This window comes from Pectinophora gossypiella, chromosome 19, assembly GCF_024362695.1.
Source record: "Pectinophora gossypiella chromosome 19, ilPecGoss1.1, whole genome shotgun sequence".
In the NCBI taxonomy this organism is placed as follows: Eukaryota; Metazoa; Arthropoda; class Insecta; order Lepidoptera; family Gelechiidae; genus Pectinophora; species Pectinophora gossypiella.
The window spans coordinates 2,138,957-2,161,183 of record NC_065422.1 but is presented as its reverse complement, the minus strand read 5'-3'; the positions used below and the strand labels follow the sequence as shown (position 1 = coordinate 2,161,183).

General features: G+C 42.3%; 2 protein-coding genes across 4 annotated transcripts in view; one reads left to right on the top strand and one right to left on the bottom strand.

Moving 5' to 3' along the window:
- The window catches only part of LOC126375478 (NEDD8 ultimate buster 1-like), a 78,150-nt gene that overhangs the window by 8,627 nt on the left and 47,296 nt on the right, over positions 1 to 22,227 (top strand). Inside the window, exons 9-14 of one of the 3 annotated variants that reach the window (XR_007567597.1) lie at positions 155 to 323; positions 1,541 to 1,630; positions 2,224 to 2,338; positions 4,067 to 4,142; positions 4,563 to 4,720; positions 4,812 to 4,880. Coding sequence is in view for 2 of the 3 variants with exons in the window: in XM_050022431.1 (XP_049878388.1) it covers positions 155 to 323; positions 1,541 to 1,630; positions 2,224 to 2,338; positions 4,067 to 4,142; positions 4,563 to 4,692 (580 nt within the window). In the remaining variant the exon portion in view is untranslated. Of the gene's footprint in view, positions 1 to 154; positions 324 to 1,540; positions 1,631 to 2,223; positions 2,339 to 4,066; positions 4,143 to 4,562; positions 4,721 to 4,811; positions 7,553 to 13,082; positions 13,497 to 22,227 lie in introns of those variants that run through there. The other 2 variants (XM_050022431.1, XM_050022429.1) reach the window with 2 other exon arrangements.
- On the bottom strand, positions 7,541 to 22,034 carry LOC126375494 (TNF receptor-associated factor 2-like). The gene is made up of 10 exons (XM_050022451.1): positions 21,448 to 22,034; positions 18,756 to 18,869; positions 17,776 to 17,918; positions 15,737 to 15,950; positions 14,172 to 14,313; positions 12,780 to 12,952; positions 12,035 to 12,230; positions 10,797 to 10,912; positions 9,803 to 9,958; positions 7,541 to 8,803 (listed from the first exon to the last, which is right to left on the bottom strand). The coding sequence occupies exons 1-10, from the start codon at positions 21,559 to 21,561 to the stop codon at positions 8,588 to 8,590; spliced, it is 1,584 nt and encodes a 527-aa protein (XP_049878408.1). The 5' UTR covers positions 21,562 to 22,034; the 3' UTR covers positions 7,541 to 8,587.

Here is a 22,227-nt window from a genome sequence, read left to right as displayed (position 1 = left end):
GAGATTAAACACTAAAGCGTGACTGAGGGGGGGTGAAGTAAACTTAGCCCGGCCGCTGGTGGGGAGTCGAGAGTTCCCGATCTATGCGTGTTATTATTCCTTATTCTATGCTGCTAAATATAGATATTTCTGAATTTGAATATGTTTTCGGCAGACAAAAGCGTCTTCTGGGCGTCTGCGAAGACGGCAGTCCGGTGAACCCTAAGCTGGTAGAGGCCCTGGTGGGGATGGGGTACTCGCGCCGGCTGTGCATTGTGGCGCTGCGGAACGCGAACAACCACGCCGCCGATGCCGTCAGGCTCATACAGGAGCAGCCTGAACTGGTACACACATATACTAACGCCCGTAATTACTAAAGACAGCTTTTTTTTTTTGACGTGACTTATTGTAGATTTGCCGCAGATGGCAATAACTACTTGGTCATACACCTTGCGAAATGACGTAAATTCAAAAATGTTACATTGACCTTCAAGAATAAGAATAAGAATAAAATAAAGTTAGCAATCCATGATAATTACGTTGAATAAATGATTCTGATTTCTGTGGGACAAATGGGGAGCGCTGAAGGCTCTCACCCGGTACAACGTTTAAGACAACAGGCCTGAGGATGCCCAGTTGGGCGCGAACCTCTGCTTAGGGCGTCGTCTGAGAGGAAAAATATTTGAAAGAATTAATCGTCCCTAGTGGATCGATAGCGATAAGCGCTGATTGAGGGAAATCATCGACCACGCCGGCGGGGTCGGTATCAGTTGGCGAACTACCGATAGTTAGAATATTGGTTGTTTACCTTGACTTGTTGTGCCCGAAAGGGTCTGTGATGTGAAACTTATATGTAAATTACAAACTTGTACACCATCATAGTACCTATGCAAATAAAAAATACTGAATATCATATCATAATCCTATACAGGTCAGGTTCTTTTTTTTCTCACTGCTGAAGTTTGTCCCTCAGTGGAAGTGGTTCACTTAAGATCGATGCAAGCCTGTTTTCATGAGAACACTTTGTCTTTAGAACTCGATAATTTGCTCCGATTCCACTTTAACCGTGGGCATGTGCAAGTATTTACCTACTGAATAAAGATTTTACTTGAATCTGAATTTAAATAGTCTATCGTCTGAAACACAGGGTCAGTCTGGCTCAGACACCAGTAACCTATTTTGTATCTATTTGCGCACTTACTTTAACCCACCTTAGTCGTATCGGTAGTAGGTAGCAGAAATCAGAATCATTTATTCAACGTAATTATCATGGATAAACTTGCTGAAGGTCAATGTAACATTTTTGAATTTACGTCATTTCGCAAGGTGTTATGGCTGAGGAGAAGAAATGACAAGAAACTGCAACAGCAACACATATTTTAAATCAATGAGGGTACATTACAAGTTATTTAATAACTAGAGGAACACATTCAATACCAGGCATTTTTATCATTTAGGTAGTTTATATTATAATAAGCTTTTTTACATAAAGTAAGCTTCACGTGAGCTTTAAATTTATTAGCGAACAAAGTATATATCATCTTATTAAATTGCTCGGCAGTTGGCAGACAGCGAGATGTCATCTGATGACACGGCGACGCCTAGTTCCGATGAATCTCTCGTCGAGCCAGACAACAGGCTTGTTGCTGAGGTAAATAAAATACTTAAAATACCTTTCCAACTTCCTATTTTTTCCTTTTTTCGAGCCAACGGGATAAAAGGATTAGAAGAAGAGAACAGAAAATACTTTCTTCTCTCGTGTCGGAGATCAATGACCGAGATGTGGCGGACCTAACTAGTTGACCAGCTAGTTCCGCCCACATGCAACAGATGGCGCCACCATTCAATAACGCAGTCCTGAAACGCGCTATTGAAGTTTACACAGCGTGACGCATATATACAACTTTCAACATAACGCCGTTGGATTGTCGATCCCTAGTCACACTACCAACTCGTGGCTAGCGGGGTACTATGCTCAGTTCGGTACCCCGAAAACATCCTTTGATGGCAGCAACCCTCGCTGCCATGGACTTCGTCAACCCCTGGGTTGAGTTCAAGGTTAATATTGAGCCACCAAAGACTACATGCGTAGGTAAATAGTAACCGGGACCGACTGCATAACGTGCCCCCTGAAGCAAAAATCGTCTTATATATCCTATAAACGGGCATTGTGCACTTTTCCATATGCAAATGTCAAATTGCAATATTGCTTATTGGATGAAAGTGTTAACTTGTGCATTCCAGCTGGAGGCGATGGGGTACGCGGCGGTGGAGGCGCGCGCGGCGCTGCGCATGCGCGGGAACCGCGTGCACGACGCCGTCGACCTGCTGGTGGCTGGCGGGGGCCGCGTCACTGACGGTACACACGCTTCCTTACATACATAACATACATACAGGGTGTTAGTGTAAGATAATGTTACGATGTAGGAAACATAGATATATCATAAGACGTCTGTAGTCCCAGATGGTTGTTTATTGAATCATCTTACCTTATCTTATTTAGCCTATTTGATCCCACTGCTAAATATATCATGATTGGGTGACCACAAAAAAAAATTTTCATCTCGAGCTCCTCCATGCTTCGGAAAGCACGTTAAGCCGTTAATCCCGGCTGCATTAGCAGTCGTTAATAACCATCAATCCGCACTGGGCCCGCGTGATGGTTTAAGGCCCGATCTCCCTATCCATCCACAGGGAAGGTCGTGCCCCAGCAGTGGGGACGTTAATGGGCTATTAACGCATACAATACCTACTACAAGTGACATCGTAACGAATACTGAGGGGGAGGATTCTGGCCATGGCTCTGAGTTGACAACAAGTGGAATTTTCCATCAGCCTATATACGTCCCTCCCCTGGGCACAGGCCTCCCCTCAATAAACCAGAGGTGGTAAGGAGCATACTCCACCACGCTGCTCCACTGCTCATACACCATATCACGCCTATTTCCGTTGGGGTATAAAACTACAGAATTCCACTTACTACGATCCTGACTCATCTAAACTTCACGCATGCTTGCCAGTTTAGACTCTAGACCTGGCATTTCTTTAAAACATCCTGGATCTGATCGCGGTATATACGGTCACGAGTACTATGTATACACTTTGAAACCACGTCACATTATCTTTTTTGACAAATTAAACCGTAAGTCTCATTAAATGTCAAATATGATAGTGAGACAGGGTTCTAAAGTGGGTACATGATATTGCTTATGACTGTACGGTCACGAGTAATAATATGTATACACTTTGAATCCACGTCACATTAGCCTTTTTGACATATTAAACCGTAAGTCTCATTAAATAGCAAATATGGTAGTGCGACAGGGTTCTAACAGCAGGGGCCTAGGCCTTCCTCCTGCAGCCCTACCACTTACACCTGCTGGCCATGTCGTCGGCACACACTCGCCACTCCTCCGTGCCGTGCACACGCTTAATGCACTCCTTGCATCAGCACCAGAGTGTGATCTGTTTGTGAGTGAGTGGACGTATGTGTGTCGCGAGTGTCTGAGGTTCTGCGAGATGATGTGTTAAAATTAAATATGTTTTTATATTGTTTACACCTAACTTTCATAATGTTTAATTATATTATTGTTTATATTGAAAGTTTCACGGCGCATTGGCGCTTGGCACTGTTAAGTCGTGAAATGTAAATAAATAATTAATACAACCTAAATAATAATAATAATAATAATATTGGTTTTTATATAACAGAAATCACTCATCAGTGATAGCTCTTAGCGACAAGGCCGCCTTTGCCCACCTTAGAATAAGTTTATCCTGTAATTGTTTTGTAAATTTGTGTGCAATAAAGTCTTCTTCTTCCTAAGCCTTGTCCCGCTTATACAGGGTCGGCTCTCCTTAACCTATTTCTATAGGTTGGTCGGTTAAGGGCCAGTTTGGCGTCCAGGTCTAATTGTTTCAGGTCCTTTTGGACCGTCGTTAACCATGTGGCGGGGGATCTTCCACGCCCTCTTTTTGACGTCGGGATATTTAGGGCTGTTCTGACTATATATATGGTCTTCTGGGCGTCTCATGACGTGGCCGTACCGTTGTGTGCAATAAAGTGTTTTACTATTATTATTAACAGATGGGGCAGGCAACCCGTCCACAAGCACAGGCACCAGCGACAAGAAGAGATCGAGAAAACATAAGAAGGATAAAAGGTAAGCCTTGCATTAGTTAACTTCCAGCCAATCAATGCCATTGTTAGCGTTAGATCTGGGCTTTAAAAGGGCCACATCAAAGCAATTCATGTAATAAGCAATATTGCAATTTGACATTAAGATGGTATTTTTGACAATTCATTCATCCTTCATCATTAATTTGAGAGCCACGCTCTTGTCAGTGTAGCATTCTTCAACCTTGTCTATCTTGGTCAAATCTTTCACTTCCTTATAAGGAAAAAAGCGAAGAGAAACTTTGTGTATCTTCAATCGCTTGCTTGAGCTTACATAAGCTCTTCTTGGTCTTCGCCTTCGTCAACAATCCCTAAAGGGATAAAGGGATAAAAGAAAGACTGAAAGATTATGTGAAACTTTGTCAGTTTTGAAGTTAGAAGCATGATATGCCCTGTGCGTCCGCAGCAAGCGCCGCGAGCGCGAGCTGGCGCTGGCGCGGCTGTCGGCCGCCATCCGCGGGGAGGAGGACGAGCACCTGCACTCCTCGCTGCAGGATGAGGAACACTTCCTGGCGCAGTACAAGAGCCTGCTCTAAGGTGTCGTCGTAGCACCGATCTCCACAGGTTAGCGACCTTCCTCCCTGCGTCAGATGCATGCGATATCAATTTGAACATTATGACAGTCAACAAACTTTGTTTTTGACGTGATTTGTAGATTTTCCACAAATGGTATCAACTTGGCTGGACAAAGGAGTGCTGAGGATGCCCAGCTCAGACAGTGGAGGTTTCTGCAGGAATCAGAGCTATTGTTAATATGTGTGATGTCTTCATAACCTCATGAATATAATTATAGCTGTAGAAAGAAGAATATATCGATCTGCCAATAATGTTTTAAAGCATGAAATATTTGATTTATTACAATATTATATTATAATGAACTGTTAGACCCGTCCTCTACCTCTATATTGGACTTAAAAATATTTTCATATAATAACTATAAAAATAATGTGTACACAGGGTGTTAGTGACATCGTAACGAAAACTTTGAGAGATGATTCAGACCAAGATTCTGAGTTGATATCAAGTGAAATTGTCCGTCGCCAAAGTATTGAACTAAAAATAATTAAAAAACACTAAAATTTTCATGTATTTTACATACATACATACATAAACTCACGCCCGTAATCCCAAATGGGGTGGGCAGAGCCACAAGTAATCAAAGACAACTTGCAGCCACTGTTGATACGAAGTCCTAAGATGGATATGATGAACCTTATGGTGATAAGGGATCAGCCTATCGCCCATAACATTAGTCCATCATGTTAGAGGACGCAATCCCTCTGTCGGTTTTTACGACATGCCCGGGAAGACAAGCAGCTGAACGTATTTTCCGGCAGGAAATTCCACTTGACATCAACTGGGAATCATAGTCTGAATCACCCCCCTCAATATTCGTTACGTTATCACTAACACCCTGTATAATGGTGTAACCATAAAATAATACTTCACTCAAGTTCTAAGTATACCAACTGTTTTTTCTAAAAATGACTGTGAACTTAGTATGTCCCACTGCTGGGCACAGATTGTTCCATCGGTAAGATAGTACATCACATCACGATGGAGTAAACACTATCTCTTATTCGAGTTGCGCGAAATGCCCAGGACGAAAAGCATAACAATTGGGGTAGTCAGCACCTCAAACATTCATAGAATGATGTACTTAAGTAGCCACACGTCACCGGTCTTTCTGTTAGACCAACGTGATAGGCGGTGAGCTGAATCGCCGAATTCAAATTCAAAAATATCTTTATTCAGTAGGTAACATAGTTACACTTTGAATCGTCAATTTTTACATAACGAACATCTCATCCGCCTAAAACTACTGCAGCTTCTCACAACCTGTATAGCCGGGGAAAAGAAGCTGCAAGAAAAACCTCTGCACAGGGCCCTAGACGTTCTTTAAAAAAATAAAAATAAACATAAAATATTGGTATACAATTGAGTAATTTAGCTGCCTAATATCAGTTCTAAGACAGTTAATCCCATGCATTCATATCTTCTAAATAATCACTAACTAATGGTCGAGCTAACTGTGTTAGTCTAATTTGCACTTAAGTTACAGAACCACATTAATGCAATTGAACGCAGTTTATGTTTTTCCATCCAGTGTCCAGCAGAAAACTGACAGTGGACCCAATGTATGTTGTATTAAGGTATACTATAGTAGTAGGATTTTCATTGCCATGCATGTCTCAAAGACTGTTCAGTAGGGCTAACATGCATCATCGATTCAAAAAAAATTGTCGAAATCGATAACTTTGTTTTTTTCCCTAACATGAGTGATTTTGTTCGTATTTTGACGGAACGACATGACTTATTTGGGTTCACATATTAGCACTAATCAACAAAACGACATAGTTATATCGTCAGAGTCGATAAAACCGGCAAAATTCCCTCATCACCATCATCAGCCCATTAACGTCCCCACTGCTGGGGCACGGGCCTTCCCTATGGATGGATAGGGAGATCGGGCCTAAACCATCACGCGGGCCCAGTGCTGATTGATGGTTATTAACGACTGCTAATGCAGCCGGGACGAACGGCTTAACGTGCCTTCCGAAGCACGGAGGAGCTCGAGATGAAAACTTTTTTTTTTGTGGTCACTCATCCTATGACCGGCCTTTGCGAAAGTTGTTAAAGAAGAAAGATGTTAGCCCTACTGACAATGATTGTTATATAATCATAAAACTAACATTGGTCCTGATTCCTGCAAACACCTCCTAACTTTATTTTAGGTTATACCTGTCATTTACTTATCCGCCAAAATAGAAAAGGAGACTCCTGTTAATTTTAAATGAATGAATGAATAACCCGGGCGAATCAAATATGCATCTTGCTGGTATGCAACCCGTCTGACGTGTGCTGTCATCTTAATTCTGTCGAGTTAGTCTTCTTCTAATCTTTTTATCCGATGTTGGGATGTAAGGCTCGAATAACAGATTTCCACTCCTCGCGATCCTTTGCAGCCTCTGTAGCTTGCTCCCATGACATGCCGAGCGTCTTTAACTCTCGGTCAACCGAACGTCGCCAGGTCTCTTTGGGCCGCGCCTTTTACGTTTTCCACGCGCACACCAGGTCAGAGCTTGTCGGGACGGGACCTCCACAGGTCTTCTAAGGACATGGCCAATCTGCTTTCAGGTTAGTAGCCAATGTAAAATTTTGAGAAAGAAGGTTGTTCAAATTTCTGCTCAAAATTGACGTGTGTTATCGATTACCCGTCCCTTTCCTTTTCGACGGATAAGAAAATGACAGGTATAACTTAAAATAAATTTACATGGTGTATACTGGAATTAGCACCATTATTTTAATATAATTTATGTACTATAAGTATATCTACGTCTAATGCGTCTGTCAATTTGTGTGATTGAAATAAAAACATGTATACAAATTATATAATACTTTTATTTATACTTTAAACACTATTTATTTATGTTATTTATTAATTATTTTTAAAATAATTAAAAATGTTACTGTCACAAATCATCTTATCGAACCTGAGATGTCCCCTTGCTGGGCAAAGGCTTCCCTCAATTTTTTCCAGGATGCTCCCAGCCTTACAGGAAAGCATCCCGCACCATCTCCGCTTCGGTCTTCCACGCCTGCGTCTGTCTCTACTCGGAGACCATTCTGTGGTGATCTTAGCTCACAGCTCGTTAGTCATACAGACGTGACAGAATTCATATAAATTAATCATAAATGTAAAAGAAATAATCATCTTACGCTTTTTATCTATTGACTAGCAGTTAAATACATTTTATATTATAATTTTGTAGATATATAATTACAGTTTAAAAACGTCACATGAAAAATATTCTTTAAAATCTTGCATAGGTACATAAATACATAAACGCATAGATTGATTATGTCCCACTGCTGGGCACAGGCCTCCCCTGAATCAAGCGGAGAGGGGTATGGAGCATACTCCACCACGCTGCTCCACTACGTGTTAATTGGATTTAAAATCTTGGTTTACAACAATTATATAGTAACTAGTACTTATTTTAAAAGTTATTACAATTAACCCCGGACACTTCATACAAAACCCCTCGTTTTACACAGACACTACACATTGACGTTATCGTACATGCGCATCTGTGTGTGTGGCGTCTGACGCCATACGGTTGAAGACTAAAGTAAGACTGAGGGGGGTGAGGTAAACCTCCAGCCGCTGGCGGGGAGCGGAGAGATCAGAGGCATTATTCCCTATTCTATGCTACAGGTTACAATCTAATCACCTGACTGTCCAAAAAGTAAGATGATCCGTGCTTCGGAAGGCACGTTAAGCCGTTGGTCCCGGTTACTAGTTACTGACGTAACTAAGTAGTCATTACATGAGCCATGTCAGGGGCCTTTGGCGGCTCAATAGTAACCCTGACACCAGGGTTGATGAGGTTGGTAATTTACCTCTTTAGTTAGGAAGGAAGGAGTATGCTACTGGTTAACAATAAACTCCAAGAATGCGACATCATTCTTCACATACTCGAATTTATCGAGGCTGGTGTGCGGTATGAAGATGTATTGCCTCTTGAGCTGCAGCACGGACTTGTCCAGGGCTTCTGTGGACCTGGTCTTCTCAGCGTCGTCGTAGTCGTGCCGCTTGGATGAAGACTTGCGCCTGAGTTGCAAGGACTTTACTATGTCCATCGCCTGGTGGAAGACAGGTTGATTAGGTTAAGAGTTCACTGGCAAAGGTACTATTACAAAAAAAAACATTAAGCCGTTGGTCCCAGTCACTACTTACTGATGTAAGTACGTAGTCGTTACATGAGTCATGACTTTTTGGTTTGCCATGTTAGCACTGATCGACAAAACGTCAATTATATCTATATAACTATAGAGGAGCTCGGTGGCGCAGCGGTTAATGCGCTCGGTCTGCGATTGTTGAAGTTAAGCAACTTTCGCAAAGGACAGTCATAGGATGGGTGACCACAAAAAGAAAGTTTTCATCTGGAGCTCCTCCGTGCTTCGGAAGGCACGTTGGTCCCGGCTGCATTAGCGGTCGTTAATAACCATCAATCCGCACTGGGCCCGCGTGATGGTTTAAGGTCCGATCTCCCTATCCATCCATAGGGAAGGCCCGTGCCCCAGCAGTGGGGACGTTAATGGGCTGATGATGATGAACTATATAACTATATTCATTGATTTACCACTACCGTAGATACAGCGCTTGATACAAAAATGCACCGAAAACTTGGCGCTTGTTTAGCTACACATTCGTACACAGCGGCATATATACTTTCAATAAAATCGTGTCAAATTAAGAAAGTACGCATCGTCTTATTGCGTATATTAGCGCGTGGTGCTTCGTAACGCGGTCGGGTTATACTGCGACTGATTGACCGTTAGTACCTACTTGTTTTAGTGTAAACTAAAATAATAATTTTGGTGGGTTTTACTGCGAAAATTAAAATGTTAATGCTATGATAACATGCACTTTTTTTTTTCGCTTTGAGCTTCTATTTTTGCAAGTTTTTACTACGCACTTCCCCGTGTTGCCAGTTCGGCGTCTAATCGCGCACTGAGGCAAAGTACTGTCAACGTCGCTATGTTAACAGTAACTTTGCGTCCCACTTTTGGAGCGCTGATGTTCAATCTACGGTAGTAGTAAATCTGTCTACATTGTTTTTCACCAAAAATATTGCTTACCTGGTTCTTATTAGCTGGTTGGTCTTTGAGCACAATGGTGATATTAAGGTCACACGGCCACTCCAGCAGAGGGTCGTACGGACCTCCCACCAGTCTCACTGTACAGGTTATGTTGCGGCCCTTCCACTTGCCTATACCGTTGAGGTTCGCTTCGGCCTGAAATCGTATTTAACACATAAACACACAAGTACAGTAGTACTTAGAAGTAGTTGTCACAAGACAGCATAGTTATAGACATATAATTATTTAATTTCTCCATTTTCCCTTGCTGTGTGACATGTAGCGCCACCTAGCGGCGAGTAGCGTAACTACGAGCAGCGCCATCTGTTATTGAATGGAGAAAACCTTCCTAATGGTAATCTGCTACTCTATGATAGATGGCGCTAGTTAGTATGGGAATTCTAAGGGGTACCAATGTATCTATAACCTACTCTTTAATAGATGTCGCTAGCTTATATTCCAAAGGCGCCCCAGCCCCGCTTGGTGTATTTATGTGAATATAGATATTCCCTCTCTATTAACCCACACCTCACCGAGCTTTCTGTTAGACCACATTCAGCACTAGCTGCACATAGAATAGGGAAAGTGAGGCACGCGCGCGAGCCAACAGTACAGAGTCTAAAAACTTTCGGTGAAGAAAAATTTAGCTGTGTCATGTGTCCAGTAACCAGGCTGCCTGAGAGTCACTGACATCAAAGGAGGTAGTTATTGTTGGGTGCTTCCAACTCGTCGTCGTCGGCGTGTCAGCATCCCGGAAGGGGTAGGCAGAGGTGTTTTACCATGTAACAGCCTTTTGCCATTATCAAAATTCTGAAAACCACGTGATACCAATCATCTATGATCCAAACATGAATTCAAACTCATAGTCAGTGGTTTAGAGCTCAAACCGGGATTCGAACCCGTTGAATCGTCATTTATTTTTGTGTTGGAAAATGCTATACTAGATACCACTAGTAAAGTTAGTTGATTCAAACGCACACAATGTATAACTTGCCTTCAAAGTGTATCCATATTTACTGGTCCTGAAGATGGGACTACTCAATATGGCATCATTTTCTTTAGCGTCCTTCATTCGTGCTGTGAAGTTGTCTATCCTCCATATAAGATGACCTAGAAACAATAATTTATTTATTTATTTATTATGGTACATCAACAGCAGTACATACACAAACACACAATATAAAATACACATAAGAAAAGTTCCGGTATGCCTGCCAATTATAGACGCACACAACACAATAATTAATCAAAATAAATAGAATCTTCATAATTATTCCACGAAATTCTTAGGATTACGTCTTTTCCGACATTAATCTTACGATATCTATCTACATAATTCGCACCAATTACTTTGGGGAATATCTGTTACTAAGACGAAAAGTAAATAAAAACACATACATAAAAACACGCCTATTTCCCGTCGGGGTAAACAGGAACCACGGAATACTACTACTATCCTGACACACAACTTTCGCCAAGTAAATAAATAGATAATATACAGGGTGTTAGTGACATCGTAACGAAAACTTTGAGGGATGATTAAGACCGTCATTCTGAGTTGATATCAAGTGGAATTTACCGCCGCAAAAGTATGGAACTGAAAATAATTTTAAAAGAGACTGAAAATTCCACTTGATTTTAACTCGGAAATCATGGTCTGAACCATCCCCCTCAGTATTCGTTACAATGTCACTAACACCCTGAACTGAACAATGATTAAGCTTCCTATTCCGAAGCGATCCTCCGAACAGCCTCCGTGGTCTAGTGGTAAGAGCGTTAGGCTCACGATCTGGAGGTCCGGGTTCGATTCCCGATGGGGACATTGTCGAAATCACTTTGTGAGACTGTCCTTTGTTTGGTAAGGACTTTTCAGGCTTGAATCACCTGATTGTCCGAAAAAGTAAGATGATTCCGTGCTTCGGAGGGCACGTTAAGCCGTTGGTCCCGGCTATTAGCCGTAAAAACACCTCCACCAACCCGCAGTGGAGCAGCGTGGTGGAGTATGCTCCATACCCTCTCCGGTTGATTGAGAGGAGGCCTGTGCCCAGCAGTGGGACGTATATAGGCTATTTATGTTATGTTATGTTATGTTATGTTTATTCCGAAGCGATCAGAAGGTCCCGGTTCTATTCCGAGCCATGAGCTACGTCAGAGACCTCTAGCGGGTCAATAACATTATCCACAGCTGATAAGGTAACGACCTCGCAACGGACACAGGTAAAGAATACTCACCATTATCCCCGCCCAGCTCAGGGTTATCAAAGCTAACTCTCGCTTGGAAGTCGGCGAGTTCGCTGCGCACCTTTAGGTAGGACCTGGTAAGAGCCCGCAAGTCTCTGGCCATAGCGTCGACTCTGGCGGCCTGGTCTGCTGACTCCGCTCGAGCATCTGCTGTGGCCACTTCCAGCACTGCCAGACGATCTAGGGCCTGGAATGCAGAAGGGTCTGATAAACAGTGTAAATTGTTAGAAAATGAAAAATATGAGTGAAGGTGTGGGGGAGCCATGGTAGCCCAGTCCAGCAGATGTCGCAGGTTCAAATCCAGCACAGGCGTAAACCACTGACTGTCGAATTTGTTTTCGAATTCATGTTTTTTCATAAATGATTATTACGTGCTCAGCGGTAAAGAAAAATATCGTGGGGAAACCCACATTCCCGAAAAATGCGTTTTCGGAGGTAAGTCCCTTCGCGGGTTGGAAGGTCAGACAGGCAGTCGCTTCTGTAAAAAATCTGACCTGTCAAATATTCAGGATAGGTAAGCGGGTCCTGTGAAAAACAGGATAATGCTGAGTGATGGGGAATATGAGTGAATACTTAGTTCATCTTGCGATGGATGTACCTCTGACTACTCCATTGGGATATAGTCGTGAACATAAGTTCATGTATGAGTGAATATCCCGTGCGGATTTCTTGAAGTTTCAGATTAGAGGTTCCATATTAACGAACAAGGTTATAGATGGTAGAAGCCGAAACTCACAGGTCTCTCAGGAGTAGCAGCATGCTGCAGCTGGACTCTCAAGTCGGCCAGCTGCGCGACCTGTTGCGAAGACCGTCTGGCCTCGACTACTTCAGCTTCCAAAGCCGCGCGGCTTTCAGCGTTGAGTTGTCTCTCCTCTTCGACAGTTTGCTTTATGTATTCTATCACTTCCTCTGCAAGAGAAGTTAGATGACGTTAGGCATCTCTTCTTATGCCACGGATCTTATACCAAATGGGAAATGATTGATTATGCTATTTTGATTCAGTACACCTACTTCCAGACTACTTTTACTTTTGTTTCAGAGTACTGCGGGGCGGAAGGCAAGAGGGAAACCACTGCCCTATTTTTCCCTAAAAAAGGGCCATGGAGAATGCTACACCTACAAGAGCGTGGCTCTTAAATTAGTCATGATGACACCGACTTCCCCTACAACTTATACAAATCGTTCAAAGACTGCTCATTTTGCTATAACCAGTAGCCAACCTTTGCCGGTTGGATGCAACTTCGCTATACTGTTAGGCACACATTCGTTCGATTAAAGTCTTATGACCGAATGTCCTTTTAAAATCCAAGCCCCATTGTTTAACTATTGTGTCTGGAAATCTCAAGAGGGGGTCTCACGGCCTGCCATTCGGAGCGCCCCTCAGACATAAGCACACCAGGGACCTCCATTTCGCGGAGGTTCGTGTTGCTCTATGCCCGGGACGTCATTGACGTTATCGTACACGCGCATCTGTGTGTGTGACGCCTGACGCCCATACGTTTGAAGACTAAATTAAGACCGAAGGGTGGGGGGTGAGTGTTACTCCGGTAAATAAAACTTTTCGGGATGTTGCTAAAAAATGTTGCTAGGAAATATTTACATAAGGTAACGAGATAAAAACATGCCTCGTCGGCAAAATCCGTGGCGTAAGTCCTGTAATATTGCCATAGCAAAATATATTACAGTAAAATATAATTATATGACTTTGATGTTGCCAACATTGAGGTAAGTAAACCTAAATCAGCCGCTAGTGAGGATCGGAGAGTTGCCGTTCTATCAACATCATCACCAGCCCATTAACGTCCCCACTGCTGGGGCACGGGCCTTCCCTATGGATGGATAGGGCGATCGGGCCTTAAACCATCACGCGGGCCCAGTGCGGATTGGTGGTTATTAACGACTGCTAATGCAGCCGGGACCAACGGCTTAACGAGCCTTTCGAAGCACGGAGGAGCTCGAGATGAAAACTTTTTTTTTGTGGTCACCCATCCTATGACCGGCTTTTGTGAAAGTTGCTTAACTTCAACAATTGCAGACCGAGCGCGTTTACCGCTGCGCCACCGAGCTCCTCCTGCCGTTCTATACATAGTATTATTTCTTATTCCATGACATAAGATCAACATGTTACCAAGTTTGTTGACAGCACGGATCCTGCTGTCGTGCTGTGTCAATGCTGTCTCTAGCAGCTCTCGTTCATGCTGCTCATGCACCAGCGAGCTGACTGCGCTCTCCAGCCGCATCACCGTCGATAGCTGCTGGCTTTGTAGCTCCTGTGTATTGAAAACAAGTATTAGGTAGCAAGTAATGTGATTACCCGTGTTCCTAGTTGCGAATAATGTATCTTTTCTATCGCGTGTCAGGGTTATTACTGAGCCACCATAGGCCTGCCATAATTTGTGATGACATTATTGCTAGCATTTTGTAATATTAGCCTAGAGCCAATGGGTCGTGTACGGTCACGAGCATTAATATGTATACACTTTGGTACCATGTCACATTAACTTATTGGATACTCCACGGAGTCTGTGATACTACCTACGTAGTATACCTATAATGGTAGGCAGAGACGTATATTATAGTAAGTACGGTCACGAGCATTAATATGTATACACTTTGGTACCATGTCACATTAACTTTTTTGACAGATTAAACTGTAAGTCTCACTAAATGTCAAATATGTTAGTGCGACAGAGTCCTAATGTGGGTACATTATATTGCTCATGACTGTACTAGGTTCAATATAAATTATGAAATTATATTTACTAAATAAAGACAGATCTAAAACTAACGAAAACCATTTTATATTTATGAATTTTAATCAAGAAAATCATTATAATACGTGCGACATTTTGTCACGTTTTTCTATGACGTCACAGTATTATTGTATGAAACAAATTCCATAGTAATTTTGTGTTTTGACGTTTAGTAAAAAGTTACAGATTTGACTAGTTTGGGCAGAGGGCTTCGCTACTGAATAGAGTAGTGTTTATTATACTAATGTTAAGCAAGTAGTAATATAAGTATACTTTATAATTGTTCACCACCACTGCAATGATAACATATCTCTCTCTCTATTTAAGAGCTGCGCTCTTGTCGGTGGAGTAACCGCCATTCCTCTCTTCTTCCCGCCAAAACCTTCACCTCCTGATACGACACGACCTGCACCTTCTCTTTTATTTGTTTCATAAATGTTATCCTAGGTCTACCCCTTCCTCTCTTCCCTTCAATTTTTCCTTCTATAATGTTTGTTATAAATGAATCGTGTCCTATCAGGTGGCCAATCATATTTCCTCTCCGGATCTCTATAGTCTTCAATATGGTCTCTTTACCCTATTCAGTAGCGAAGCCATATGCTCAGCCATATACCCATATGCATTTGTTAGAGGGAACAGGTTTGAACTTCTTAACCTTTTTAGAAAATGTATAAGTACCTCCTTAGTGAGTTTTAGCAGCTGTAATTCCAAAGACATCTAAACCTAACCTTTCCAAGTGACATCTGGAAGGTTAAAATGGCCACATCGAAGCTATTCATCTAAGAAAGCAATATTGTAATTTGACATTTGCGCGTATAAAAGTAAGTGCGCAATGCTAACATATGTCAAATAGCAATATTGCTTTCTTACATGAATTGCTTCGATGTGGCCATTTTAACCCCCCTGCTAATGCAATGATTACCGCTAAGACAGAAGCTACCTGCAAAGCCAGCTGCACGTTGGCCAAGTCATGCTTGAACTGCGCGGCCCAGTTGGCTCCCCTTTCTGCCTCATCGTCCACCGCGGCTCGTAGCGACACCAGGGTAGACAGGAAGTGCTGGCTGCGTTCTTCCACCAGCACCAACTTGGAGCGGAGGGTCTCTAGTTCGGTTGCCTGGATCTCGCGGTGGCTTGCCTCTTCGGTCAGGACTAGTCTGGCGGTGAAAGGAGAAAAGTATAACATGACATATAACACGCCTGTATCACCGAAGGGGTAGGTAGAGGTGTATTGTATATGCAGCCATTCCTCGCCAGCTATGTTTAAGTCATGATGATGTCATGTCTGCGATTGTTGAAGGAGGAGCTCGGTGGCGCAGCGGTAAACGCACTCGGTCTGCGATTGTTGAAGTTAAGCAGCTTTCGATAAGGCCGGTCATAGGATGGGTGACCACAAAAAAGTTTTCATCTCGAGCTCCTCCGTGCTTCGGAAGGCACGTTAAACCGTTGGTCCCGGCTGCATTAGCAGTCGTTAATAACCATCAATCCGCACTGGGCCCGCGTGATGGTTTAAGGCCCGATCTCCCTATCCATCCATAGGGAAGGCCCGTGCCCCAGCAGTGGGGACGTTAAAGGGCTGGTGATGATGATGATGATGATGATGTCATGTCGAGCCTATTGCCATTAACTTATACGTTCAATTATACAGGGTGCTAGTGAAAAACTTTGGTTTAAAAAAAAGATTCCTGTGGCTGTAAACTAATGGAAAATGTTTGTATTTTAAGGAGCTGAGGGGTGCCACTATGAGGTTTTCTCCACCTTATTTTGCTAGGGCCGCCACTGGCAGCGTTTTATTATGCAACCTTAATGCAATAAGTAATGAACGACAATGGCCCCGATTCCTGCAGACACCGCCTAATTTTATTTTAAGTTATATCCGTCATTTTCATATCCGTCGAAAAGGAAAGGGACGGATGATTCACAACTCTTAATTTTAGGAAGAATGAGTAAATGAATGAATAACCCGGGCGAATCAAAAGGGACGTCGCTGGTATGCGATCTTTTTGACGTGCTGTCTACTTAACTGTGTCGGGTTATTGACGGCTGTAAAATTTTTAGACGGTTGGTTTAGATTTGTGCTTAAAATTGACGTGTGTTCCATAAATTTTATGCTTGTCGATTACCCGTCCCTTTCCTTTTCGGCGGATAAGAAAATGACAGATATAACTTAAAATAAAATTAGATGGTATTTACAGGAATTAGCACCAATGTATGTTGAAAACAATGCTGAGATACGGAACAATAACATGATAACGGTTTTATCAGAGCACCAATTCTTACCAAAATGTTTATTTTTAGTTTTTATTAGCTTTAATAACATGCTTATAAAGTGAAAAATTTTAGGACACTGTAATGCCCCCGCCAAGACGAGCAAAGAGTGGGCAGGCCACTAAGTGCCTAACTTTTCTCGTTTCGTCGATTTTTTAAACTCAGGTTTGGATAATCCAAACCAGATATTATATTTGTTATCAAAAATTTAAACAAATTTTGAATTTGGAACATAATTTTTTTTTTTTTTATTTATCATAGATACAATTTAATGCTACATTTTAAATAGTTAACATCGGAAACCCCTAAAAGGGTTTGTCCCGACATTAATCCCACATATTATTATACTAGTACATCTTATACTAAAGATAATTACAATCAAATTGCGACACCCAACGAAGTTGGTAATTAGGTATGTTAGGTAGGTATGTTAATTAAAAAATATATAAAATCCCTATGGTAGGATTCGGTAGGGTATCACTAACATTCTGTATATCCCATCATGGCCGGATCGTGAATTTGTGGGGCCCTGGGCTGAAACTACTTGGGGGCCTATCTTAATACTCAACTAATAGCAAAAAATATTTTAACAGACATTTTTTTTTTAATTCTGGTCTACTTTTTAGCGGGATCTGGGGCCCCTTGTAACCCCGGGGCCCTGGGCTGCAGCCCAATCAGCCCATAAGTAGATCCGGTCATGTATCTCATACTCACTTGATATTAGCAACTTCCTTCTCAAGGTACGAGACGCAGTCGTCGAGTGGGACTGGTCGGGGGCTCCAAGTGTGGTTGCTGGTGCTGGGCGGAGGCACCGGGTCTGGCAGTCTGGCGTGCGTTGGTGACGAGGCGGTTCGAGTCTGAAAATATAGAGGCGTGTGTAATGCGTACAGAAGGACAGAGAGAGACTCGAGGCCTTTGAAATGTGGTGTTGGAGGAGGATGGAAAGAATAAGTTGGACAGAAAGGGTTACAAATGAGGAAGTGCTAGTAAGAGTAAGGGAAAAGAGACAAATACTGAGAATTATTGAGGACAGAAGAGGCAAGATGATTGGACACCTAATAAGACACGACGATTCATTAAAAACATCATAGAAGGAAAGCTAGAAGGAAAGAGAGGAAGGGGAAGACCAAGAAGAGCTTACATGGAACAGATTAAAGAAAAGGTTAACGTCGTGTCTTATAGGGAAGTCAAGGAATTGGCCTTTGATAGACTGGAATGGAAAATGCTACACCGACAAGAGCGTGGCTCTTAAATTGATGATGTGTAATGCGTAGAAGGTCCTAGACTTACGCAACGTTAGTTAGCGGCTGTTCATGTACTCGCGCGAATCGATACTCCGCACATCTAAGGATCATCCCATAGGCGAGTAAATTTAGGTTGCCTGGAAGAAATTGCTACCAAAACAATAAGGCCACCGTTTGTATGATTTATTTGTATGTAATTATTTTATGTAATATGTTATGTACAAAAACGAGTCTTTGTATTGTAAATGTAATGAATTTTAGCGAGCTTTGACGAATGCATCTTCAATGTAGGTAGGTACCATTTTGTTTGTAACTTGTTTTTTTAATATTTGTACGCCTGCGTGGATTGTTATGTAAATTATTTTACCACCTTTTTTATATTTTATGTGTTCTCGCAAATACATTGTTTTGATTTGATCGACGCATCGCTGTATGTATGGTACCACAAACCTTCTCCAGTCGCGGACAGTCCTTAGTGTGTGTCTCCTTATGTTTCCTCTGGATCCAGGCTCCACATCGCAGCGGACACTGCTCCAAGATGCTGCCGCACAGCTTGAGGTGGTTCTAAAAAAAAAAGTCCTTATAGCGAACGACACCTCATCCGACCGTCCTCTCAGGGCGACCAGAGGCACCCAGACCAGAGACCAGAGGTGACTATTTCATGTCAGTGTGTATAAACTTGAGGAGCTCGGTGGCGCAGCGGTAAACGCGCTCGGTCTGTGATTGTTGAAGTTAAGCAAATTTTGCAAAGGCCGGTCATAGGATAGATGACCACAAAAAAAAATCATCTCGAGTTCCTCCGTGCTTCGGAAAGCCGTTAAGCCGTTGGTCCCAGCTGCATTAGTAGTCGTTAATAACTACTAATTCGCACTGGGCCCGCGTGGTGGTGGGGACGTTAACAGTCTGGTGATGATGTGTATAAACTCTTAGATAACATTTGTTCTACTCTATGGTTTGTTTTGACAAGAACTTTAGCAACAATCTTTGGTCTATGCGCGGCTTTTTGGCGGGAAACGGGAACGAGACAGTTGCTTTCTTCATTGAATGATCTAAATAATTAATACGAAGTGGTGTTTTGTGGTTAATGATCGCATTAAGTTAGTCGGAAGACATTCGCGAGTGTTATTATATTGGAGTATTCAAGGAACAAAGTGTATCTGCCTATTTTCGCTTCGTGCCAGGAAGCCGCTTCATAACTCGAAAGTTTATGCGGAATTTTGAGTTAATTCGTTTGGGGTTCGGAGTAGGAGTCTACTCCGAGGGTGGGGGCTTAGGTTTCATCATCATCACCTTTCATCATTTCATTATTCATCAAGAAAAAAAATACGTAAGACATGGCTGTATGGGCATAGTTCCCTTTGCCTTACCCTTCGGGGAAAACCAAAACAAAAAAAAAAGGTCTATGCGCCTGTGCGCGGCCATTATTACTAGTCTGTGCTATCTCTCGCTGTTGTGTTTTTGTATCGGATGCGTGTGCGCGAATTTTTCTTATCTAATAAATACTGTCTCAGATTGGACTTTTACTGAAGAACTCAAATAGACTAAATGCCTAGAATACATGTAGACCGGCATGGATGGTGTGTGAATGATATTGACGTGTGGCTGGTAACTGGAGGGGTACGGAGCGTAGGTACTCCACCACCCTGCTGTGGTGTTTTTTACGGCTAATAGCCGGGACCAACGGCTTAACTTGCCCTCCGAAGCACGGAGTCATCTTACTTTTCCCGACAATCTAGTGATTCATGCCTGCAATGTCCTTACCAAACAAAAGACTCTCATAAAGAGATTTCGATAATATCATCATCGGGAATAGAACCCGGACCTCCAGATCGTGAGACTAGACCATGCAGGCTGTTGTCTAAGGCACCTAAGTCGTAATTTACTCGTTTTCACTTCCGTATAATATAAAGACCCTGTATATTAATTTGATATATCGATAGAAGTGTAGATAATATCGCGTTTGGTATAACTATAGCAAATTATCTAGTTAGAGCTACCTACAAGAGGATTTCGCGAATTTATCATGCATTTATCCTTGATGGAAGATAAGGAATTCCAAATGTGTGAAATCAATACTCTATACATATAACGGCCTCCGTGGTCCAGTGGTTGAGCGTTGTGCTCACGATCCGGAGGTCCCGAGTACATTATAATACATAAATAGCCTATATACGTCCCACTGCTGGGCACAGGCCTCCTCTCAATCAACCGGAGAGGGTATGGAGCATACTCCACCACGCTGCTCACTGCGGGTTGGTGGAGGTGTTTTTACGGCTAATAGCCGGGACCAACGGCTTAACGTGCCCTCCGAAGCACGGAATCATCTTACTTTTTCGGACAATCAGGTGATTCAAGCCTGAAAAGTCCTTACCAAACAAAGGACTGTCTCACAAAGTGATTTCGACAATGTCCCCATCGGGAATCGAACCCGGACCTCCAGATCGTGAACCTAACGCTCTTACCACTAGACCACGGAGGCTGTTGGACCACGGAGGCTGTTCCCGAGTACAAATCACCTCATTTTACTTAGACACTACACATTGACGTTATCATAGTCGCGAATTTGTGTTTGACGATTGAAGACTAAAGTAGGGTCGAGAGGGGGTGAGGTAAACCTAGCTTAGTCGCTGGTGGCGAACGGAGAGTTGCCGTTCTGTACGTACATACATACATAAACTCACACCTATTTCCCACCGGGTAAGCAGAGACTATAGGATTCCATTTGCTTCGATCCTGACACACTTCTCTTGCTTCCTCCACATTCATAAATCGCGTCATACACGCACGTCGGTTCAGAGTAGATCGTATTAAACCTTTTCTAAGGACATCTCCAATTTGCTCAAAGTAAGTCCTTCTCGGTCTTCCTCTGCCAGCCCTACCATCAACTTTCGCTTTATATACCGCTTTTGCAATTCTATTATCCTTCATCCACTCTACGTGTCCAAACCAACCTAACATTCCCTTCTCAATCTCAGTCATTATATCGTCTTTTACACCACATCTCTGTCTTATCACACTGTTTCTCACTCTATCACTCAACTTCACGTACCTACGTTTCTGTACGTAGTGTTAAGTATTCCTTATTCTATGACGCTAGGTAGTAAGTAATGTATTTAAAAAAATAAGTAAGTAGGATGCGTACCTGAAGATGTCCCATTTCAAAGTTTTCATTGCAGAAGTAACAGGGGCTGTCTTTAGCATTTCTACTGATCGTTCCACCATCTCCATTCTCCGTACTTTTCCTATTCAAACTCATTCTTACACCAATATTTGTTATAAACAGTATCTTATATATTCACTGCAGTTCACTGCGTAATTAATTTCGTTGTGAGTTCATCATAGACTTATAAAAATAAATAAGTACTTAGTCAATTTTGGAACACTTTTCAATCGCATGAAAAATTTGGTTCAAATTAAAATGTTATTCTTTCCAAAATACAGATTTCTGTTAGTGCAAATCTAAATATAGTTGCTTGAACTTAAATATTTCCATTTAATTAATGTTTTTGCATCATAATAATCGCGAATACACCTCTTTAACTCAACTAATTAACCTTAAGACTACAATTCACAATCCAACTTCATGTTAGGTAAGTTTGTCGCACTTTTGTCCCAAATCACTGGACACTTTTTACACAACCTATAGGTAACTTTATTAATATAATTATTTTTAATAAATTATATTAAAAAAAGGTTATTTTGTGTCACAAATCGGCACTAGCAGTTCTCTTTGTGCTCTGTGAATCACACTCGCGTATGATAAAATGTTATCTATCATTGATACCTGATACCTGGGCGTTGCTGATAAGGAATGCCTAGAACATTACTGTTTGTGTGTTCTGCATCTTGTAGGTCAAGGTGGGGCCGTTCAGGACTATCACCAGCCCATTAACGTCCCCACTGCTGGGGCACGGGCCTTCCC